At 44.6% G+C, this 22312-nt stretch overlaps 1 protein-coding gene across 1 annotated transcript; it reads right to left on the bottom strand.

The window, feature by feature from the left end:
• Nucleotides 1-1785: 1785 nt before the first annotated feature.
• nars2 (asparaginyl-tRNA synthetase 2, mitochondrial) lies at nucleotides 1786-21274 on the bottom strand. Its single transcript, XM_031791304.1, has 13 exons — nucleotides 20464-21274; nucleotides 19050-19159; nucleotides 18766-18886; nucleotides 17312-17452; nucleotides 16559-16639; nucleotides 16283-16389; nucleotides 15881-16013; nucleotides 12919-13017; nucleotides 12730-12767; nucleotides 4992-5058; nucleotides 4070-4207; nucleotides 2149-2246; nucleotides 1786-1887 (listed from the first exon to the last, which is right to left on the bottom strand). The coding sequence occupies exons 1-13, from the start codon at nucleotides 20608-20610 to the stop codon at nucleotides 1857-1859; spliced, it is 1311 nt and encodes a 436-aa protein (XP_031647164.1). The 5' UTR covers nucleotides 20611-21274; the 3' UTR covers nucleotides 1786-1856.
• Between the last annotated feature and the right edge of the window lie 1038 nt (nucleotides 21275-22312).

Below are 22312 nucleotides of genomic sequence, written 5' to 3'. Positions count from 1 at the left end.
TAGAACAGTGTAGAGTAGAACAGAACAGTGTAGAGTAGAATATAACAGAATAGAACAGTGTAGAGTAGAATAGAACAGCATAGAACAGTGTAGAGTAGAATAGAACAGAATAGAACAGTGTAGAATAGAACAGTGTAGAGTAGAATAGAACAGTGTAGAGTAGAACAGAACAGAATAGAACAGTGTAGAGTAGAATATAACAATGTAGAGTAGAATAGAACAGAATAGAACAGTGTAGAGTAGAACAGAATAGAACAGTGTAGAATAGAACAATGTAGAGTAGAACAATGTAGAGTAGAACAATGTAGAGTAGAATATAAAAGTGTAGAGTAGAATATAACAGTGTAGAGTAGAATAGAACAGAATAGAACAGTGTAGAATAGAACAGTGTAGAGTAGAACAATGTAGAGTAGAATAGAACCGTATAGAATAGAACAGTGTAGAGTAGAATAGAACAGTGTAGAGTAGAATAGAACAGTGTAGAATAGAATAGAACAATGTAGAGTAGAATAGAACCGTATAGAATAGAATAGTGTAGAGTAGAACATAACAGTGTAGAGTAGAACATAACAGTGTAGAGTAGAATAGAACCGTATAGAATAGAACAGTGTAGAGTAGAATAGAACAATGTAGAGTAGAATAGAACCATATAGAATAGAACAGTGTAGAGTAGAACAGAACAATGTAGAGTAGAATAGAACCGTATAGAATAGTGTAGAGTAGAACATAACAGTGTAGAGTAGAACATAACAGTGTAGAGTAGAATAGAACAGAATAGAACAGTGTAGACTAGAATAGACCAGTGTAGAGTAGAATAGAACCGTATAGAATAGAACAGTGTAGAGTAGAATAGAACCGTATAGAATAGAACAGTGTAGAGTAGAATAGAACAGGGTAGAGTAGAATAGAACAGAATAGAACAGTGTAGAGTAGAATAGAACAGTGTAGAGTAGAATAGAACCGTATAGAATAGAACAGTGTAGAGTAGAATAGAACCGTATAGAATAGAACAGTGTAGAGTAGAATAGAACAGGGTAGAGTAGAATAGAACCGTATAGAATAGAACAGTGTAGAGTAGAATAGAACCGTATAGAATAGAATAGTGTAGAGTAGAATAGAACAGGGTAGAGTAGAATAGAACCGTATAGAATAGAACAGTGTAGAGTAGAATAGAACCGTATAGAATAGAACAGTGTAGAGTAGAATAGAACAGGGTAGAGTAGAATAGAACCGTATAGAACATAACAGTGTAGAGTAGAATAGAACCGTATAGAATAGAACAGTGTAGAGTAGAATAGAACAATGTAGAGTAGAATAGAACCATATAGAATAGAACAGTGTAGAGTAGAACAGAACAATGTAGAGTAGAATAGAACCGTATAGAATAGTGTAGAGTAGAACATAACAGTGTAGAGTAGAACATAACAGTGTAGAGTAGAATAGAACAGTGTAGAGTAGAATAGAACAGAATAGAACAGTGTAGAGTAGAATAGAACAGTGTAGAGTAGAATAGAACAGTGTAGAGTAGAATAGAACAGTGTAGAGTAGAATAGAACCGTATAGAATAGAACAGTGTAGAGTAGAATAGAACCGTATAGAATAGAACAGTGTAGAGTAGAATAGAACAGGGTAGAGTAGAATAGAACCGTATAGAATAGAACAGTGCAGAGTAGAATAGAACAGGGTAGAGTAGAATAGAACCGTATAGAATAGAACAGTGTAGAGTAGAATAGAACCGTATAGAATAGAACCGTATAGAATAGAACAGTGTAGAGTAAAACGGAGTAGAAAATAAAGTACTTCATTACAAGCAAACATAGTTACACAATTTGAACACGTATTGAATTAAAATGCTCTTACCATCTGTATGTCTCATCCAAACCAGCCCTAAAGAAGACACATAACGTGTGTTTAACAGACGAGCAATTACAAGCAATTACCAAATCGTGTTGATTCCATGTGTACATATTAATGTTGTGTAATATACTCAATATTTAACTTTTCAAATGTCTGTCTGTTGTATTGTAAATATATGTATGTATTTATACAGTCTATATGTATTGGACATGAAATGAGGTTCTGTATTTCATAGATGTTTTTCTTTTATCTGAAATTTGTAAAAGAGTTGTTTCATAGCGTTGTTCCTACTGTGCTAGACGTGTCTTCAGTAGGTCCAGTCTCTCCTCTCTCAGAGAACCTCCACACATCTCTCCTACTCCGGGGACTAATAGGTCTACTGCTGCTGCCTGGGGAAGTACACACACACACACACAGGTAAGTATACACACACACACACACAGGTAAGTATACACACACAGGTACACACGTATACACACACACACACACACACACACACACACACACACACACACACAGGTACACACACACGTAAACACACACACAAAGGTAAGTATACACACACACACACAACTGGGTGGCTAAAGGGCTGTCATCTTTTCCACTAAACTGTAAGGAGATGACCGGGCTGCAAGTGTGGAAGAAAGAACATTTAAAATTACAGATGACACCGGTTCAACTGACATGACCCAGGACCGGTTCAACTGACATGACCCGGAACCGGTTCAACTGACATGACCCGGAACCGGTTCAACTGACATGACCCGGAACCGGTTCAACTGACATGACCCGGAACCGGTTCAACTGTCATGACCCGGAACCGGTTCAACTGACATGACCCGGGACCTGTTCAACTGACATGACCAGAATCTGTTCAACTGACATGACCATGACCGGTTCAACTGACATGACCGGGAACCGGTTCAACTGACATGACCGGGACCGGTTCAACTGACATGACCGGGAACCGGTTCAACTGACATGACCGGGACCGGTTCAACTGACATGACCGGGACCGGTTCAACTGACATGACCGGGACCGGTTCAACTGACATGACCGGGACCGGTTCAACTGACATGACCGGGACCGGTTCAACTGACATGACCGGGAACCGGTTCAACTGACATGACCGGGAACCGGTTCAACTGACATGACCGGGAACCGGTTCAACTGACATGACCGGGAACCGGTTCAACTGACATGACCGGGAACCGGTTCAACTGACATGACCGGGACCGGTTCAACTGACATGACCGGGACCGGTTCAACTGACATGACCGGGACCGGTTCAACTGACATGACCGGGACCGGTTCAACTGACATGACCGGGACCGGTTCAACTGACATGACCGGGACCGGTTCAACTGACATGACCGGGAACCGGTTCAACTGACATGACCGGGAACCGGTTCAACTGACATGACCGGGACCGGTTCAACTGACATGACCCGGAACCGGTTCAACTGACATGACCCGGAACCGGTTCAACTGACATGACCCGGAACCGGTTCAACTGACATGACCCGGAACCGGTTCAACTGACATGACCCGGAACCGGTTCAACTGACATGACCCGGAACCGGTTCAACTGACATGACCCGGAACCGGTTCAACTGTCATGACCCGGAACCGGTTCAACTGACATGACCCGGGACCTGTTCAACTGACATGACCATGACCGGTTCAACTGACATGACCATGACCGGTTCAACTGACATGACCGGGAACCGGTTCAACTGACATGACCGGGACCGGTTCAACTGACATGACCGGGACCGGTTCAACTGACATGACCGGGACCGGTTCAACTGACATGACCGGGAACCGGTTCAACTGACATGACCGGGAACCGGTTCAACTGACATGACCGGGAACCGGTTCAACTGACATGACCGGGACCGGTTCAACTGACATGACCATGACCGGTTCAACTGACATGACCAGGACCGGTTCAACTGACATGACCGGGACCGGTTCAACTGACATGACCGGAACCGGTTCAACTGACATGACCCGGAACCGGTTCAACTGACATGACCCGGAACCGGTTCAACTGACCATACAACTTTAATAGGCGAAACAATGTTTTAACTATGGAGTGGAGTTTGTTTTATTTAACCAGGTGACTCATTAACAACACATTCTCTAATATAATAACAACCTGATGTGTTGTTCAAACTAAACCGATCTCCATGTGCTACGTGACCTTACAGTGTGTAGAGGCTGGTCCTGGTTGTCTCGTGTGTAGAAGGGCTTCAGGGCATAGGGATAATCAGTGACGAAGAGAGGAACATCGCCACAATGTTTCACCAGGTACTTCTCATGCTCTGTCTGCAAGTCAGAGCCCCACTGATAAAAGGGAGGGAGGGAGGGAGGGAGGGAAGGAGGAGAGAGGGAAGGAGGAGAGAGGGAAGGAGGAGGGAGGGAAGGAGGAGGGAGGGAAGTAGGAGGGAGGGAAGGAGGAGAGAGGGAGACAAAAGGGGGAAGAGAATCAGTAAAAGAGGGAGGGAGAGGAAGGTAGGGAAGAGAGGTGGGGTAGAGTGAGAAGGGGAGAGAGGGAAGGAGTTAGAGGCAGAAAGAGAATGAGAGATTAAAGGTTTGACCCCACACATGCCCGAAAATGTAGAATCTAAGGTGTGAAAATAGAATCAGGTTGACACAGTACAGAATACACAGGGTACAACATTCTAGAAAATAGCTCTACTGACCATCTGTTATTAAGAGGCTACAGCTATCTCCTTCTGAAAGAGGATACATCTATCTCCTTCTGAAAGAGGCTACAGCTATCTCCTTCTGAAAGAGGATACATCTATCTCCTTCTGAAAGAGGCTACAGCTATCTCCTTCTGAAAGAAGCTACAGCTATCTCCTTCTGAAAGAGGCTACAGCTATCTCCTTCTGAAAGAGGCTATAGCTATCTCCTTCTGAAAGAGGCTACAGCTATCTCCTTCTGAAAGAGGCTACAGCTATCTCCCTCTGAAAGAGGCTACAGCTATCTCCCTCTGAAAGAGGCTACAGTTATCTCCCTCTGAAAGAGGTTACACTTATCTCCTTCTGAAAGAGGCTACATCATTCTCCTGAAAGAGGCTACAGTTATCTCCCTCTGAAAGAGGCTGGAGCTGTGCTCTACTTACATCTGTTTTGAAAGCAAATTTCTTGGAGCTGCTGTTGAGGATGTTTATGGCTTCTGTGTAGGTTATCCTGAAGCAAAGAGATGGAAATAACAACAACAGTATTAATGATCATTCTGCAATCACTGTATATTAATGATCCTTGTGTAATCGTTAAATATCAATGATCAACATGTAATCGTAAAATAAATTGCTAATTAATTACTTAAAAAGCATAAAATGTGATTTTCTGGATTTTGGTTTTAGATTCCGTCTCTCACAGTTGAAGTGTACCTATGATAGAAATTACAGACCTCTACATGCTTTGCAAGTGGGAAAACCTGCAAAATCGGCAGTGTATCAAATACTTGTTCTCCCCACTGTATCAATACATACGATATCAACCCAGAGTATATCAACCCAGAGTATATCATCCCAGAGTATATCAACCTAGAGTATATTAACCTAGAGTATATCAACCTAGAGTATATTAACCCAGAGTATATCATCCCAGAGTATATCATCCCAGAGTATATCATCCCAGAGTATATCGGACTGCTTTTTCTCTATCGCTTCACCGGATTCCTACCGCAAGCTCTGGACCATTACACCGGATCATCGCAGCTAGCTAGCTGCAACCGAGTGGCTACTGCTGGCTAACGCCTCTGTTCCAAAGCAAGCATCAGTTAGCCTTGAGCTAGGCTCATCTCCCGGCTACCCGAAGAGGTCTATTAGCAAATTCTTGGGCTACAATACCTATTTTGCCTGGACCCTTTATTGCCGACACGGAGCCCCATCATGGCTGGTCTGCCGACGTAATCGTCCGAGGTGGTTTCAACAGGCTCTTCCGTTGCGTCCCTGGAGGCCCATCTGCCAGCCCCGGCCCGCTAGCTGTCTGAATCGCCGTGTCTCCAGCTCGCCTAGCATAGTAGCGACTACCGAACGGCTCCCTGACTTACCTAGTGCTGCTCATTGCACCCTATGATCACTCGGCTACACATGCCTCTCCCTTATGCCAATATTTTTTATTTTATTTGACCTTTATTTAAAAAGGCAAGTCAGTTAAAATTAAGAACAAATTCTTCTTTTCAATGACGGCCTAGGAACAGTGGGTTAACTGCCTGTTCAGGGGCAGAACGACAAATTTTTACCATGTCAGCTCGGCGATTTGATCTTGCAACCTTCCGGTTGCTAGTCCAACGCTATAACCACTAGGCTACCCTGCCGCCCCCCAAGACTTCGGCGATGTCATTTAAAAAATAGCCGCCAACACTCTACTAAGCAAATTGGATGCAGTCTATCACAGAGCCATGCGTTTTGTCACCAAAGCCCCATATACTACCCACCACTGAGACCTGTATGCTCTAGTCGGCTGGCTCTCGCTACATATTCGTCTCCAAACCCACTGGCTCCAGGCCATCTATAAGTCTTTGCTAGGTAAATCCCCGCCTTATCTCTGCTCACTGATCACCATAGCAACACCCACCCGTAGCACGCGCTCCAGCAGGTATATCTCACTGGTCATCCCCAAAGTCAACACCTCCTTTGGTCGCCTTTCCTTCCAGTTCTCTGCTGCCAATGACTGGAACGAATTGCAATAATCACTGAAGCTGGAGACTTATATCTCCCTCACTAACTTAAAGCATCAGCTGTCAGAGCAGCTCACAGATCACTGTACCTGTACGTAGCCCAATCTAAGGTAACGCCAAGTAATTTAGTCTCCTCAACTTGTTCAACAGCTACATCATTCATTACCAGATTCAGCTGAGGTTTAGAACTTAGGGAATGATTTGTATCAAACACAATGCTCTTAGTTTTAGAGATGTTCAGGACCAGTTTATTACAGGCCACCCATTCCAAAACAGACTGCAACTCTTTGTTAAGGGTTTCAGTGACTTCATTAGCTGTGGTTGCTGATGCGTATATGGTTGAGTCACCAGCATACATGGACACACAGGCTTTGTTTAATGCCAGTGGCAGGTCATTGGTAAAAATAGAAAAGAGGAGAGGGCCTAGAGAGCTGCCCTGTGGTACACCACACTTTACATGTTTGACATTAGAGACACTTCCATTAAAGAAAACCCTCTGAGTTCTATTAGATAGATAGCTCTCAATCCACGATATGGCAGAGGATGAAAAGCCACAACACAAGTTTTCTCAACAACAGTTAGTCTACACCTGTTGTTTACCAAGGACCCATCAGTCAGCATTACACTGTTAGTCTACACCTGTTGTTTACCAAGCATTACACTGTTAGTCTACACCTGTTGTTTACCAAGGACCCTTCAGTCAGCATTTCACTGTTAGTCTACACCTGTTGTTTACCAAGCATTACACTGTTAGTCTACACCTGTTGTTTACCAAGGACCCTTCAGTCAGCATTTCACTGTTAGTCTACACCTGTTGTTTACGAAGGACCCTTCAGTCAGTCAGCATTTCACTGTTAGTCTACACCTGTTGTTTACCAAGGACCCATCAGTCAGCATTACACTGTTAGTCTACACCTGTTGTTTACCAAGGACCCATCAGTCAACATTTCACTGTTAGTCTACACCTGTTGTTTACCAAGCATGTCACTGTTAGTCTACACCTGTTGTTTACCAAGGACCCAATCAGTCAGCATTTCACTGTTAGTCTACACCTGTTGTTTACGAAGGACCCTTCAGTCAGTCAGCATTTCACTGTTAGTCTACACCTGTTGTTTACGAAGGACCCTTCAGTCAGCATTACACTGTTAGTCCACACCTGTTGTTTACCAAGCAATTCACTGTTAGTCTACACCTGTTGTTTACCAAGGACCATTCAGTCAGCATTTCACTGTTAGTCTACACCTGTTGTTTACCCAGGACCCTTCAGTCCACTGTTAGTCTACACCTGTTGTTTACGAAGGACCCTTCAGTCAGCATTACACTGTTAGTCCACACCTGTTGTTTACCAAGCAATTCACTGTTAGTCTACACCTGTTGTTTACCAAGGACCCATCAGTCAGCATTTCACTGTTAGTCTACACCTGTTGTTTACCAAGGACCCATCAGTCAGCATTTCACTGTTAGTCTACACCTGTTGTTTACCAAGGACCCATCAGTCAGCATTTCACTGTTAGTCTACACCTGTTGTTTACCAAGGACCCATCAGTCAGCATTTCACTGTTAGTCTACACCTGTTGTTTACCAAGGACCCATCAGTCAGCTTTACACTGTTAGTCTACACCTGTTGTTTACCAAGGACCCTTCAGTCAGCATTACACTGTTAGTCTACACCTGTTGTTTACCAAGGACCCATCAGTCAGCATTTCACTGTTAGTCTACACCTGTTGTTTACCAAGGACCCTTCAGTCAGCATTTCACTGTTAGTCTACACCTGTTGTTTACCAAGGACCCTTCAGTCAGCATTTTACACTGTTAGTCTACACCTGTTGTTTACCAAGGACCCATCAGTCAGCATTTCACTGTTAGTCTACACCTGTTGTTTACCAAGCATTACACTGTTAGTCTACACCTGATGTTTACCAAGGACCCTTCAGTCAGTCAGCATTTCACTGTTAGTCTACACCTGTTGTTTACCTAGCATTTCACTGTTAGTCTACACCTGATGTTTACCAAGGACCCATCAGTCAGCATTTCACTGTTAGTCTACACCTGTTGTTTACCAAGGACCCTTCAGTCAGCATTTCACTGTTAGTCTACACCTGTTGTTTACCAAGGACCCATCAGTCAGCATTTCACTGTTAGTCTACACCTGTTGTTTACCAAGAACCCTTCAGTCAGCATTTCACTGTTAGTCTACACCTGTTGTTTACCAAGGACCCTTCAGTCAGCATTTCACTGTTAGTCTACACCTGTTGTTTACCAAGGACCCATCAGTCAGCATTTCACTGTTAGTCTACACCTGTTGTTTACCCAGGACCCATCAGTCAGCATTACACTGTTAGTCTACACCTGTTGTTTACCAAGGACCCATCAGTCAGCATTTCACTGTTAGTCTACACCTGTTGTTTACCAAGCATTACACTGTTAGTCTACACCTGATGTTTACCAAGGACCCATCAGTCAGCATTTCACTGTTAGTCCACACCTGTTGTTTACCTAGCATTTCACTGTTAGTCTACACCTGATGTTTACCAAGGACCCATCAGTCAGCATTTCACTGTTAGTCCACACCTGATGTTTACCAAGGACCCTTCAGTCAGCATTTCACTGTTAGTCTACACCTGTTGTTTACCAAGGACCCTTCAGTCAGCATTTCACTGTTAGTCCACACCTGATGTTTACCAAGGACCCTTCAGTCAGCATTTCACTGTTAGTCTACACCTGTTGTTTACCAAGGACCCTTCAGTCAGCATTTCACTGTTAGCCCACACCAGATGTTTACCAAGGACCCATCAGTCAGCATTTCACTGTTAGTCCACACCTGTTGTTTACCAAGGACCCTTCAGTCAGCATTTCACTGTTAGTCTACACCTGTTGTTTACCAAGGACCCTTCAGTCCACTGTTAGTCTACACCTGTTGTTTACCAAGGACCCTTCAGTCCACTGTTAGTCTACACCTGATGTTTACCAAGGACCCATCAGTCAGCATTTCACTGTTAGTCCACACCTGATGTTTACCAAGGACCCTTCAGTCAGCATTTCACTGTTAGTCTACACCTGTTGTTTACCAAGGACCCTTCAGTCAGCATTTCACTGTTAGTCCACACCTGATGTTTACCAAGGACCCTTCAGTCAGCATTTCACTGTTAGTCTACACCTGTTGTTTACCAAGGACCCTTCAGTCAGCATTTCACTGTTAGCCCACACCAGATGTTTACCAAGGACCCATCAGTCAGCATTTCACTGTTAGTCCACACCTGTTGTTTACCAAGGACCCTTCAGTCAGCATTTCACTGTTAGTCTACACCTGTTGTTTACCAAGGACCCTTCAGTCCACTGTTAGTCTACACCTGTTGTTTACCAAGGACCCTTCAGTCCACTGTTAGTCCACACCTGATGTTTACCAAGGACCCATCAGTCAGCATTACACTGTTAGTCCACACCTGATGTTTACCAAGGACCCATCAGTCAGCATTTCACTGTTAGTCCACACCTGATGTTTACCAAGGACCCTTCAGTCCACTGTTAGTCCACACCAGATGTTTACCAAGCATTACACTGTTAGTCCACACCAGATGTTTACCAAGGACCCTTCAGTCCACTGTTAGTCCACACCAGATGTTTACCAAGGACCCTTCAGTCCACTGTTAGTCCACACCAGATGTTTACCAAGGACCCTTCAGTCCACTGTTAGTCCACACCAGATGTTTACCAAGGACCCTTCAGTCCACTGTTAGTCCACACCAGATGTTTACCAAGGACCCTTCAGTCCACTGTTAGTCCACACCAGATGTTTACCAAGGACCCTTCAGTCCACTGTTAGTCCACACCTGATGTTTACCAAGGACCCTTCAGTCCACTGTTAGTCCACACCAGATGTTTACCAAGGACCCATCAGTCCACTGTTAGTCTACACCTGATGTTTACCAAGGACCCATCAGTCCACTGTTAGTCCACACCTGATGTTTACCAAGGACCCTTCAGTCCACTGTTAGTCTACACCTGATGTTTACCAAGGACCCTTCAGTCCACTGTTAGTCTACACCTGATGTTTACCAAGGACCCTTCAGTCCACTGTTAGCCCACACCAGATGTTTACCAAGGACCCTTCAGTCCACTGTTAGTCCACACCTGTTGTTTACCAAGGACCCTTCAGTCCACTGTTAGTCTACACCTGATGTTTACCAAGGACCCATCAGTCAGCATTTCACTGTTAGTCCACACCTGATGTTTACCAAGGACCCTTCAGTCCACTGTTAGTCCACACCAGATGTTTACCAAGCATTACACTGTTAGTCCACACCAGATGTTTACCAAGGACCCTTCAGTCCACTGTTAGTCCACACCAGATGTTTACCAAGCATTACACTGTTAGTCCACACCAGATGTTTACCAAGGACCCTTCAGTCCACTGTTAGTCCACACCAGATGTTTACCAAGGACCCTTCAGTCCACTGTTAGTCCACACCAGATGTTTACCAAGGACCCTTCAGTCCACTGTTAGTCCACACCAGATGTTTACCAAGGACCCTTCAGTCCACTGTTAGTCCACACCAGATGTTTACCAAGGACCCTTCAGTCCACTGTTAGTCCACACCAGATGTTTACCAAGGACCCTTCAGTCCACTGTTAGTCCACACCTGATGTTTACCAAGGACCCTTCAGTCCACTGTTAGTCCACACCAGATGTTTACCAAGGACCCATCAGTCCACTGTTAGTCTACACCTGATGTTTACCAAGGACCCATCAGTCCACTGTTAGTCCACACCTGATGTTTACCAAGGACCCTTCAGTCCACTGTTAGTCTACACCTGATGTTTACCAAGGACCCTTCAGTCCACTGTTAGTCTACACCTGATGTTTACCAAGGACCCTTCAGTCCACTGTTAGCCCACACCAGATGTTTACCAAGGACCCTTCAGTCCACTGTTAGTCCACACCTGTTGTTTACCAAGGACCCTTCAGTCCACTGTTAGTCTACACCTGTTGTTTACCAAGGACCCTTCAGTCCACTGTTAGTCCACACCTGTTGTTTACCAAGGACCCTTCAGTCCACTGTTAGTCCACACCTGATGTTTACCAAGGACCCTTCAGTCCACTGTTAGTCCACACCTGTTGTTTACCAAGGACCCATCAGTCCACTGTTAGTCTAGACCTGTTGTTTACCAAGCATTACACTGTTAGTCCACACCTGATGTTTACCTAGCATTACACTGTTAGTCCACACCAGATGTTTACCAAGCATTACACTGTTAGCCCACACCAGATGTTTACCAAGCATTACACTGTTAGTCCACACCTGATGTTTACCAAGGACCCTTCAGTCCACTGTTAGCCCACACCAGATGTTTACCAAGCATTACACTGTTAGTCCACACCTGATGTTTACCAAGGACCCTTCAGTCAGCAGTCCACTGTTAGTCTAGACCTGTTGTTTACCTAGCAGTCCACTGTTAGTCCACACCAGATGTTTACCAAGCAGTCCACTGTTAGTCCACACCTGATGTTTACCAAGGACCCTTCAGTCAGCAGTCCACTGTTAGTCTAGACCTGTTGTTTACCTAGCAGTCCACTGTTAGTCCACACCTGATGTTTACCAAGGACCCTTCAGTCCACTGTTAGTCCACACCAGATGTTTACCCATCAGTCCACTGTTAGTCTACACCTGTTGTTTACCAAGGACCCATCAGTCAGCATTTCACTGTTAGTCTACACCTGATGTTTACCAAGGACCCTTCAGTCCACTGTTAGTCTACACCTGTTGTTTACCTAGAAGTCCACTGTTAGTCCACACCTGATGTTTACCAAGGACCCTTCAGTCCACTGTTAGTCCACACCAGATGTTTACCCATCAGTCCACTGTTAGTCTACACCTGTTGTTTACCAAGGACCCATCAGTCAGCATTTCACTGTTAGTCTACACCTGATGTTTACCAAGGACCCTTCAGTCCACTGTTAGCCTAGACCAGTTAGTCTACACCTGATGTTTACCCAGCATGTGACATTTGATTTGATTTAGATTGGTAGAGGTGAGACATGACCCATAAGGCAACCTATTCCCTATACAGTGCACTACTACCCTATGGGTCCTGGTCAAAATGTGTGCACTATGTAGGGAATAGGGAGACATTTGGGACACATTAAAGCTTGCGTAATCATGACCCACACTTACACATTAAAACTCTTCTTCATCATTAGATCCACATAGTCCTTGGGAGAAATAGAGAAAACAGAATAATCTCTAGTTTAGGTCAATAGGTGTGTGTGTGGAGGGGGGGGGGGGGGGGGGGGTTCAAGGTTCATTCAACATGTTCAGAGAATATGCATGGTATTGCATTTGAGATATTTTCTGGTGTCTCACCCTGTATCCAGGTGACACGTGTTTGTGGTATAAAGCCACATCTTCAGGACACTGAGATAGGAGATGTTCTGTTGTAGACCTGAACAAGTCTTCCATCACCTGACGAGGGAAGGACACAAGTTAATGCAGAGTCCTTTAGTCAGGTCTAGAAGGAGTTAATGCAGAGTCCTTTAGTCAGGTCTAGAAGGAGTTAATGCAGAGTCCTTTAGTCAGGTCTAGAAGGAGTTAATGCAGAGTCATTTAGTCAGGTCTAGAAGGAGTTAATGCAGAGTCCTTTAGTCAGGTCTAGAAGGAGTTAATGCAGAGTCATTTAGTCAGGTCTAGAAGGAGTTAATGCAGAGTCATTTAGTCAGGTCTAGAAGGAGTTAATGCAGAGTCCTTTAGTCAGGTCTAGAAGGAGTTAATGCAGAGTCATTTAGTCAGGTCTAGAAGGAGTTAATGCAGAGTCATTTAGTCAGGTCTAGAAGGAGTTAATGCAGAGTCCTTTAGTCAGGTCTAGAAGGAGTTAATGCAGAGTCCTTTAGTCAGGTCTAGAAGGAGTTAATGCAGAGTCATTTAGTCAGGTCTAGAAGGAGTTAATGCAGAGTCATTTAGTCAGGTCTAGAAGGAGTTAATGCAGAGTCATTTAGTCAGGTCTAGAAGGAGTTAATGCAGAGTCATTTAGTCGGGTCTAGAAGGAGTTAATGCAGAGTCCTTTAGTCAGGTCTAGAAGGAGTTAATGCAGAGTCCTTTAGTCAGGTCTAGAAGGAGTTAATGCAGAGTCCTTTAGTCAGGTCTAGAAGGAGTTAATGCAGAGTCATTTAGTCAGGTCTAGAAGGAGTTAATGCAGAGTCATTTAGTCAGGTCTAGAAGGAGTTAATGCAGAGTCCTTTAGTCAGGTCTAGAAGGAGTTAATGCAGAGTCATTTAGTCAGGTCTAGAAGGAGTTAATGCAGAGTCATTTAGTCAGGTCTAGAAGGAGTTAATGCAGAGTCATTTAGTCAGGTCTAGAAGGAGTTAATGCAGAGTCCTTTAGTCAGGTCTAGAAGGAGTTAATGCAGAGTCATTTAGTCAGGTCTAGAAGGAGTTAATGCAGAGTCATTTAGTCAGGTCTAGAAGAAGTTAATGCAGAATAATTTAGTCAGGTCTAGAAGGAGACTGGGTAATGCTGATGAATTTAGTCAATTGGGACTAGGACACAAGTTAATGCAGAGTCATTTAGTCAATCAGGTCTAGAAGGACACCATATATCAACACTGGATCAAACTGATGGGAGCCAGAGCCGTTCCAAATCTCTCCTCGGGGACCCCCAGCCGTTCCAAACCTCTCCTCGGGGACCCCCAGCCGTATCAAATCTCTCCTCGGGGACCCCCAGCCGTATCAAATCTCTCCTCGGGGACCCCCAGCCGTTCCAAACCTCTCCTCGGGGACACCCAGCCGTTCCAAACCTCTCCTCGGGGACCCGCAGCCGTTCCAAACCTCTCCTCGGGACCCCCAGCCGTTCCAAACCTCTCCTCGGGGACCCCCAGCCGTTCCAAACCTCTCCTCGGGGACCCCCAGCCGTTCCAAACCTCTCCTCGGGAACCCCCAGCCGTATCAAATCTCTCCTCGGGGACCCCCAGCCGTTCCAAACCTCTCCTCGGGGACCCCAGCCGTTCCAAACCTCTCCTCGGGGACCCCCAGCCGTTCCAAACCTCTCCTCGGGGACCCCCAGCCGTTCCAAACCTCTCTTCAGGGACCCCCAGCGGTTCCAAACCTCTCCTCGGGACCCCCAGATGTTTCACAATTTTGTTGAAACACTGAACTAGCTCACCAATTTCCAAGTAGTCAAGGTTTTTGATAATTTGTTGCCAAGTTGAATCAGGTGTGCTAGCTCTGGAATAGTTCAAATACATGGAACGGCTGGGGGTCCCCGAGGAGAGGTTTGGAACGGCTGGGGGTTCCAGAGGAGAGGTTTGGAACGGCTGGGGGTTCCAGAGAGGTTTGGAACGGCTGGGGGTCCCCGAGGAGAGGTTTGGAACGGCTGGGGGTCCCCGAGGAGAGGTTTGGAACAGCTGGGGGTTCCCCGAGGAGAGGTTTGGAACAGCTGGGGGTTCCCCGAGGAGAGATTTGGAACGGCTGGGGGTTCCCGAGGAGAGGTTTGGAACAGCTGGGGGTTCCCCGAGGAGAGGTTTGGAACGGCTGGGGGTTCCCCGAGGAGAGGTTTGGAACGGCTGGGGGTCCCCGAGGAGAGGTTTGGAACAGCTGGGGGTTCCCGAGGAGAGGTTTGGAACAGCTGGGTTCCCCGAGGAGAGGTTTGGAACAGCTGGGTTCCCCGAGGAGAGGTTTGGAACAGCTGGGTTCCCCGAGGAGAGGTTTGGAACGGCTGGGGGTTCCAGAGGAGAGGTTTGGAACGGCTGGGGGTTCCAGAGGAGAGGTTTGGAACGGCTGGGGGTTCCAGAGAGGTTTGGAACGGCTGGGGGTCCCCGAGGAGAGGTTTGGAACGGCTGGGGGTCCCCGAGGAGAGGTTTGGAATGGCTGGGGGTTCCCGAGGAGAGGTTTGGAACGGCTGGGGGTTCCCCGAGGAGAGGTTTGGAACGGCTGGGGGTTCCCGAGGAGAGGTTTGGAACAGCTGGAGGTTCCCGATGAGAGGTTTGGAACGGCTGGGTTCCCCGAGGAGAGGTTTGGAACAGCCGGGTTCCCCGAGGAGAGGTTTGGAACAGCCGGGTTCCCAGAGGAGAGGTTTGGAAAAGCTGGGTTCCCCGAGGAGAGGTTTGGAACAGCTGGGTTCCCCGAGGAGAGGTTTGGAACAGCTGGGTTCCCCGAGGAGAGGTTTGGAACAGCTGGGTTCCCTGAGGAGAGATTTGGAACGGCTGGGGGTTCCAGAGGAGTTGTTTGAAAACCACTGCTCTAGTGACTGTGTGAAGGAGATCTCTGCCTCCACCATTTACTGTAGAGTTTTACAAGTTAGAAACGTTTTATATAATGGGACTTATATTCCATACCTTCATTAGATCCTCGAGTGACTGTGTGAAGGAGATCTCTGCCTCCACCATGTAGAACTCAGCCAGGTGACGTCTGCTCTGAGAGTTCTCTGCCCGGAACGTTGGTCCAAAAGTGTACACTCCAGGAAACGCCCTGGAAGAGTCATAGAACACACAAAGTATAAATACTGCATTCGTACAATACTATCTCTGGATCTTATGAGTGAGTGAGTGGGTGGGTGGGTTGGTGGGTGGGTGAGTGGGTGGGTGGGTGAGTGAGTGAGTGAGTGGGTGGGTGGGTGAGTGGGTGGGTGGGTGGGTGTGTGGGTGGGTGGGTGGGTGGGTGAGTGGGTGGGTGAGAGAGCGAGTGACCAAAAGACTGACTGAATGAAAGCATGGTACTGAGTTCCAGTATCTCCTCACCCAGCCATGACCTCCAGATGCAGCTGCCCAGAGACAGTCAGGTACGCTGGGACAGAGAAGAAGTGTTGGTGCCCTTCCTCATCCTGGTTCTTATCCTGACCTGCAGGCTGAGGGAAGATAGAAGACACATTAATCCTTCTTTTTACAATAACAACCAGATGGTCAAACGAAACTGCTCCACAAGTCCCAAGTATTGTCATTATTATGACTTTATGTACTGCATCATTTTGTTGACGGAAAGATCAGAATTGTAATTCTCTGACAGACAGAGCTCACCTCAACCTGGAAGAGCTCTCCTGCCCCTTCACAGTCATTAGAGGTAAGGACTGGGGTGTGGACCTGAATAAAACCCTTCTCCTGCAACAACAACAACAACACATTATCATCCAGACTGGGGTGTGGACCTGAATAAAGCCCTTCTCCTGCAACAATGACATTTCACACTATTGGGTCATCTTGGATATTGACATGGTTCCAGCACCAACGGTGGATGACAAGGCTAGCCAGACCAGCCCAGCAAAGCCTGGCTTGGGACAGTAGTGTGAAGAGGATATGAGTTGGTATAACAATGATATTCTATGAAAAGCCAACTGACATTTACTCCTGAGGTGCTGACCTGTTCACCGGAAAGTGCTACCTGTCCCAGACCTGCTGTTTTCAACTCTCTAGAGCGAGCAGGAGTGGTAGAGATACTCTTAATGATCGGCTATGAAAAGCCAACTGACATTTACTCCTGAGGTGCTGACTTGCTGCACCCTCGACAACTACTGTGATTATTATTATTTGACCATGCTGGTCATTTATGAACATTTGAACATCTTGGCCATGTTCTGTTATAATCTCCACCCAGCACAGCCAGAAGAGGACTGGCCACCCCTCATAGCCTGGTTCCTCTCTAGGTTCCTAGAGTTTTTCCAAGCCACCGTGCTTCTACACCTGCATTGCTTGCTGTTTGGGGTTTTAGAAGGGCTTTATAAATACATTTGATTGATATTCTAGTCTACTGGTCTAACATTGGTCTCATCTCACCTTGAAATATTGCTGTATAGCAGTGGTGGCTTCGCTGCGTATTCTCAGCAGGGAGCTGAAGACGTTGGTTTTACACCTCAGGTGAGGAAACTGACGGATGTATTCCAGACCATGTTTCTCCTTGATCTTAAAGGGGAAGTCCTGAAACAACAGAGCATGAGAAAGGTTATATATTTAAAATTCTCCAACCACATCTATCAGGTTATATATTTACATTCTCAACCACATCTATCTCATTATATATTTACATTCTCCAACCACATCTATCAGGTTATATATTTACCACAGGGTTACATTCTCCAACCACATCTATCAGGTTATATATTTACCACAGGGTTACATTCTCCAACCACATCTATCTGATTATATATTTATATTCTCCAACCACATCTATCTCATTATATATTTACATTCTCCAACCACATCTATCTCATTATATATTTACATTCTCCAACCACATCTATCAGGTTATATATTTACCACAGGGTTACATTCTCCAACCACATCTATCAGGTTATATATTTACCACAGGGTTACATTCTCCAACCACATCTATCTGATTATATATTTACATTATCCAACCACATCTATCTCATTATATATTTACATTCTCCAACCACATCTATCTCATTATATATTTACATTCTCCAACCACATCTATCAGGTTATATATTTACCACAGGGTTACATTCTCCAACCACATCTATCTGGGTATATATTTACATTCTCCAACCACATCTATCAGGTTATATATTTACCACAGTGTTACATTCTCCAACCACATCTAGCTGGTAATATATTTACATTCTCCAACCACATCTATCTGGTTATATATTTACCACAGGGTTACATTCTCCAACCACATCTATCTGGTTATATATTTACATTCTCCAACCATATCTATCTGGTTATATATTTACATTCTCCAACCACATCTACCTGGTTATATATTTACACCCTCCAACCACATCTATCTCAATATATATTTACATTCTCCAACCACATCAATCTGGTTATATATTTACATTCTCCAACTGCATCTATCAGGTTATATATTTACCACAGGGTTACATTCACCAACCACATCTATCTGGTTATATATTTACATTCTCCAACCACATCTATCTGGTTATATATTTACATTCTCCAACCACATCTATCAGGTTATATATTTACATTCTCCAACCACATCTATCAGGTTATATATTTACCACAGGGTTACATTCTCCAACCACATCTATCAGGTTATATATTTACCACAGGGTTACATTCTCCAACCGCATCTATCAGGTTATATATTTACATTCTCCAACCACATCTATCTGGTTATATATTTACATTCTCCAACCACATCTATCTGGTTATATATTTACATTCTCCAACCACACCTATCAGGTTATATATTTACCACAGGGTTACATTCTCCAACCACATCTATCAGGTTATATATTTACCACAGGGTTACATTCTCCAACCACATCTATCTGGTCAGCCTGCAGTTCCACGTCCTGCTTGCGGCTGGGACTCGTGACCAGGCTTCCTGAGATCTCCACAGCACTCCCAAACGTCAGCAGTCTGGAGATGAAGAAACAACCAGGAAAGAACAGAGAAATGATAATCAAGTCAATGAAAAATACTCATGACAGGTATAGTAATATATCACATAACTACACAAGTCACTTCACCCCAAAGGGAAGAGGGTGCTATAATAAAAGGTAGCCTACAGGTACGTCCTCACCTGTGGTTGAGCTCTGAGCTGGCCACTACCTGTAGAGACTGAAGGGAGCTCCCGTCATTCACATGGAGGAACAGATTCTCCTTCTGGGGTCTCACAGAGCGAACCCAGCCCTAGGATATCACAGGGACGGTATAATACAGTCCATTAAAGACTTTTTCTGTTGAATTTTACCCCCTTTTTCTCCCCAATTTCATAGTATCCAATTATTAGTAGTTACTATCTTGTCTCATCGCTACAACTCCCGGGAGAGACGACGGTCAAAAGTCATGCGTCCTCCCGAAACACACTGCTTCTTAACACAGCCCGCATCCAACCCGGAAGACAGCCGCACCAATGTGTCGGAGGAAACACCGTGCCCCTGGCGACCTTGGTTAGCACTGCAACCGGCCCGCCACAGGAGTCGCTGGTGCGCGATGAGACAAGGATATCCCTACTGGCCGAAACCTCGCGAACCCAGAGTCTCTGGTGGCACAGCTAGCGCTGCGATGCAGTGCCTTAGAGCACTGCGCCACCCGGGAGGCCACATTATAGACTTTGACCAGCTCAGCCGTACGATATCAGGGGGACACAGTGGTGTAAAGTACTTAAAAGTAAAAATTGTAAAAATAGTACTACTTAAGTCATTTTTGGGGGGTATCTGTACTTTACTTTAGATATTTTGACAACTTTTACTTCACTACATTCCAAGAGAAAATAATGTACTTTCTACTCCATACATTTTCCTTGACACCCAAAATAACTCATTACATTTTGAATGCTTAGCAGGACAGTAAAATGGTCCAATTCACACACACTGTAAATGATATGTGTTGGAGTGTTCCCCTGGCTACCTGTAAATAAAACAGAAAGACGTCTGGTTTTATTAATATTTTCACTTTTGATACTTAAGTATATTTCAAACCAAATACTTTGGCTTTTACTCAAGTAGTATTTTACTGGGTGACTTTCACTTGACTCATTTTCTATTAAGGTATCTTTACTTTTACTCAAGTATGACAACTGCGTTTTAAAACAACAACATTTTAGTCATTTAGCAGACACTCTTATCCAGAGCAACTTACAGGATTCATCTTAAGTTAGGTGGGACAACGACAAATCACAGGCATAGACAATACATTTCAGGAGGGACAATACATTACACTATACACTTTGACCAACCCGGTCCTGAGTGAAATAGCTAAATACAGTAGTCTGTAATGAACCTTTCAGAAATGAAGTTACAAATGTAATATTTGGAAATGACAGTAGCAGTGATGCACACTGAGCAGCAGACCTCTGAGGGTCATTCATTCATTCACTTACTTCTCATTCATTCATTTATGACCGTATTTTATTTAACCTTTAACAAGGCAGGTCAGTTGAGAAGAAATTCTTCATTTACAATGACGGTCTACAGTAGACACAATTACAATACCTGCACTTTGATTTTTGTTCCCACTTCTAAATTTGAGATTGCCTCGCATATTCGGAGCTTTCTGGGTGTCTCCTGGCAGTAATATCGAAGGCTTTGCAACATTCCAAGAGCTGCTTCAGACAACCACAACCTATTAGCCGGCAACATTGTTACTATATGCCTCTAAATTTCGACGTTGAACAAATAAATAGTTTAGTTACAGACGCTATATTATGCAATATGGAGCTACAATTACTAAAATGCAAAAGAGGTAGACGATTTCTTCATTATGACGGTTAAATTCAGTTTATAAAACACTAGTTGACATTCACGTTGTCCCGTGCATCCTGGTTAAAGATCACTTCCCGTTTGGGTCTCTGGCTATTGGTGCTCCTTCTTCTTCGTCTTCTTCTATGGGGTTGAACGGCGGTTGGCTATTGGTGCTCCTTCTTCTTCGTTTTCTTCTACGGGGTTGAACGGCGGTTGGCTATTGGTGCTCCTTATTCTTCTTCTTCTTCGATGGGGTTTAACGTCGGTTGGCTATTGGTGCTCCTTCTTCTTCGATGGGGTTTAACGTCGGTTGGCTATTGGTGCTCCTTCTTCTTCTTCTTCTTCGATGGGGTTTAACGTCGGTTGGCTATTGGTGCTCCTTCTTCGATGGGGTTTAACGTCGGTTGGCTATTGGTGCGATTCTGGGACATTTCTTTTCAACTAGACAATGCGACTATGCTGAACCGTGTGGTACTGGTCCATGACCAGAGACGTGACCGGGAAAAACGTCTCTAATCGTCTCTAATCTGCACCGTTTATGTTGTCAACAAGGCAGCATCACAGATTGAACAATGACACAGAGATTTCACCGGATTGTAATAAAAATGTTTTAAGCATCCGCTTGGCATTTCCATTCACTAGCAAATATGGTCGTGAGAGGAAGCCAAGTGGCCGGCAGTGGGAAGAGATATAACGAGATGGATTTTGATCGATATTCTTCACATTTTCTCATCGATGAAACATTTGATCTCAATACAGTTTTCTGTTCACAAAACTAGAATATGTTACAAATAGAGTAGACCAAGTTTGGTAGGCTTTACCCCTAGACAACGTTTTTTTTTAAATGTCGTTGATTAGGAGTGCATAGGCGAAATGAGTTATGGCTCACGCGCTATTTACAGAGTAGGCGTTCCCTAACGGAAATATGCAACTGTGTGCTAGAACGGGCCAATAGAATCTCGCTTGCTCGTTTATGGCTCTGCCCACTATGACTCATTTGTTTCCGTTTGAAACAACAGGCGGTGGTCTATCTTGGTTTATTTATAAAAATATTTGTCAGGATAGTGCATCGTCCAGAAACATACAATCCCTTTTCCGTCAAATATATGTTTGAATTTTTTCAAACTAGTTTAACTTTTGAAGGCAATCACTTCTCCATGTGAAAACCGCGGGGTTTTCCTAAAGGTTTATTTATACACACACTTCTAACCATACTCATCGTGCTTAATTACGTCACTGTTGTTTTGACCTCATGCCAAAGAGACAGCCCGTTTCCAAAACTAATGCGATCAACTTTCACCCTGTTAAAACACCTCTAATCGGGCGCCCTGGCAAGATCAATCGAATCCCCTCAATCTCCCTACGAATATGACTCGTGCTCCAATTCCTTCTGGTAGATGTAGTTCTTTAAAGGACAAACAGGTCAAAATAACACATCACACTAAAATAATTGTATAATTTGTAGAAATTATTTCAATTCCATTGAATGTACAGTCTTTGATGTGATCCAACTAAAACAATTGTTCACTAACATTTTATGGGGATAAACATTTCTGAAATGACCACAGAGAACATGATTAAACACACTGTATGTTACTGC

This window comes from Oncorhynchus kisutch, linkage group LG15, assembly GCF_002021735.2.
Source record: "Oncorhynchus kisutch isolate 150728-3 linkage group LG15, Okis_V2, whole genome shotgun sequence".
In the NCBI taxonomy this organism is placed as follows: Eukaryota; Metazoa; Chordata; class Actinopteri; order Salmoniformes; family Salmonidae; genus Oncorhynchus; species Oncorhynchus kisutch.
This window is presented reverse-complemented; position numbering and strand designations above follow the sequence as displayed.

Excerpts from the sequence above, each read along its gene's own strand:
- nars2 (XM_031791304.1), bottom strand. The coding sequence starts at position 20,610 with ATGTTGCCGGCTAATAGGTTGTGGTTGTCTGAAGCAGCTCTTGGAATG. Across the intron at positions 19,160-20,463 it reads GAACAAAAATCAAAGTGCAG|GGCTGGGTTCGCTCTGTGAG; the intron begins GTATTGTAATTG and ends GTGATATCCTAG. Across the intron at positions 16,390-16,558 it reads GAGAGCTCTTCCAGGTTGAG|CCTGCAGGTCAGGATAAGAA; the intron begins GTGAGCTCTGTC and ends ATCTTCCCTCAG.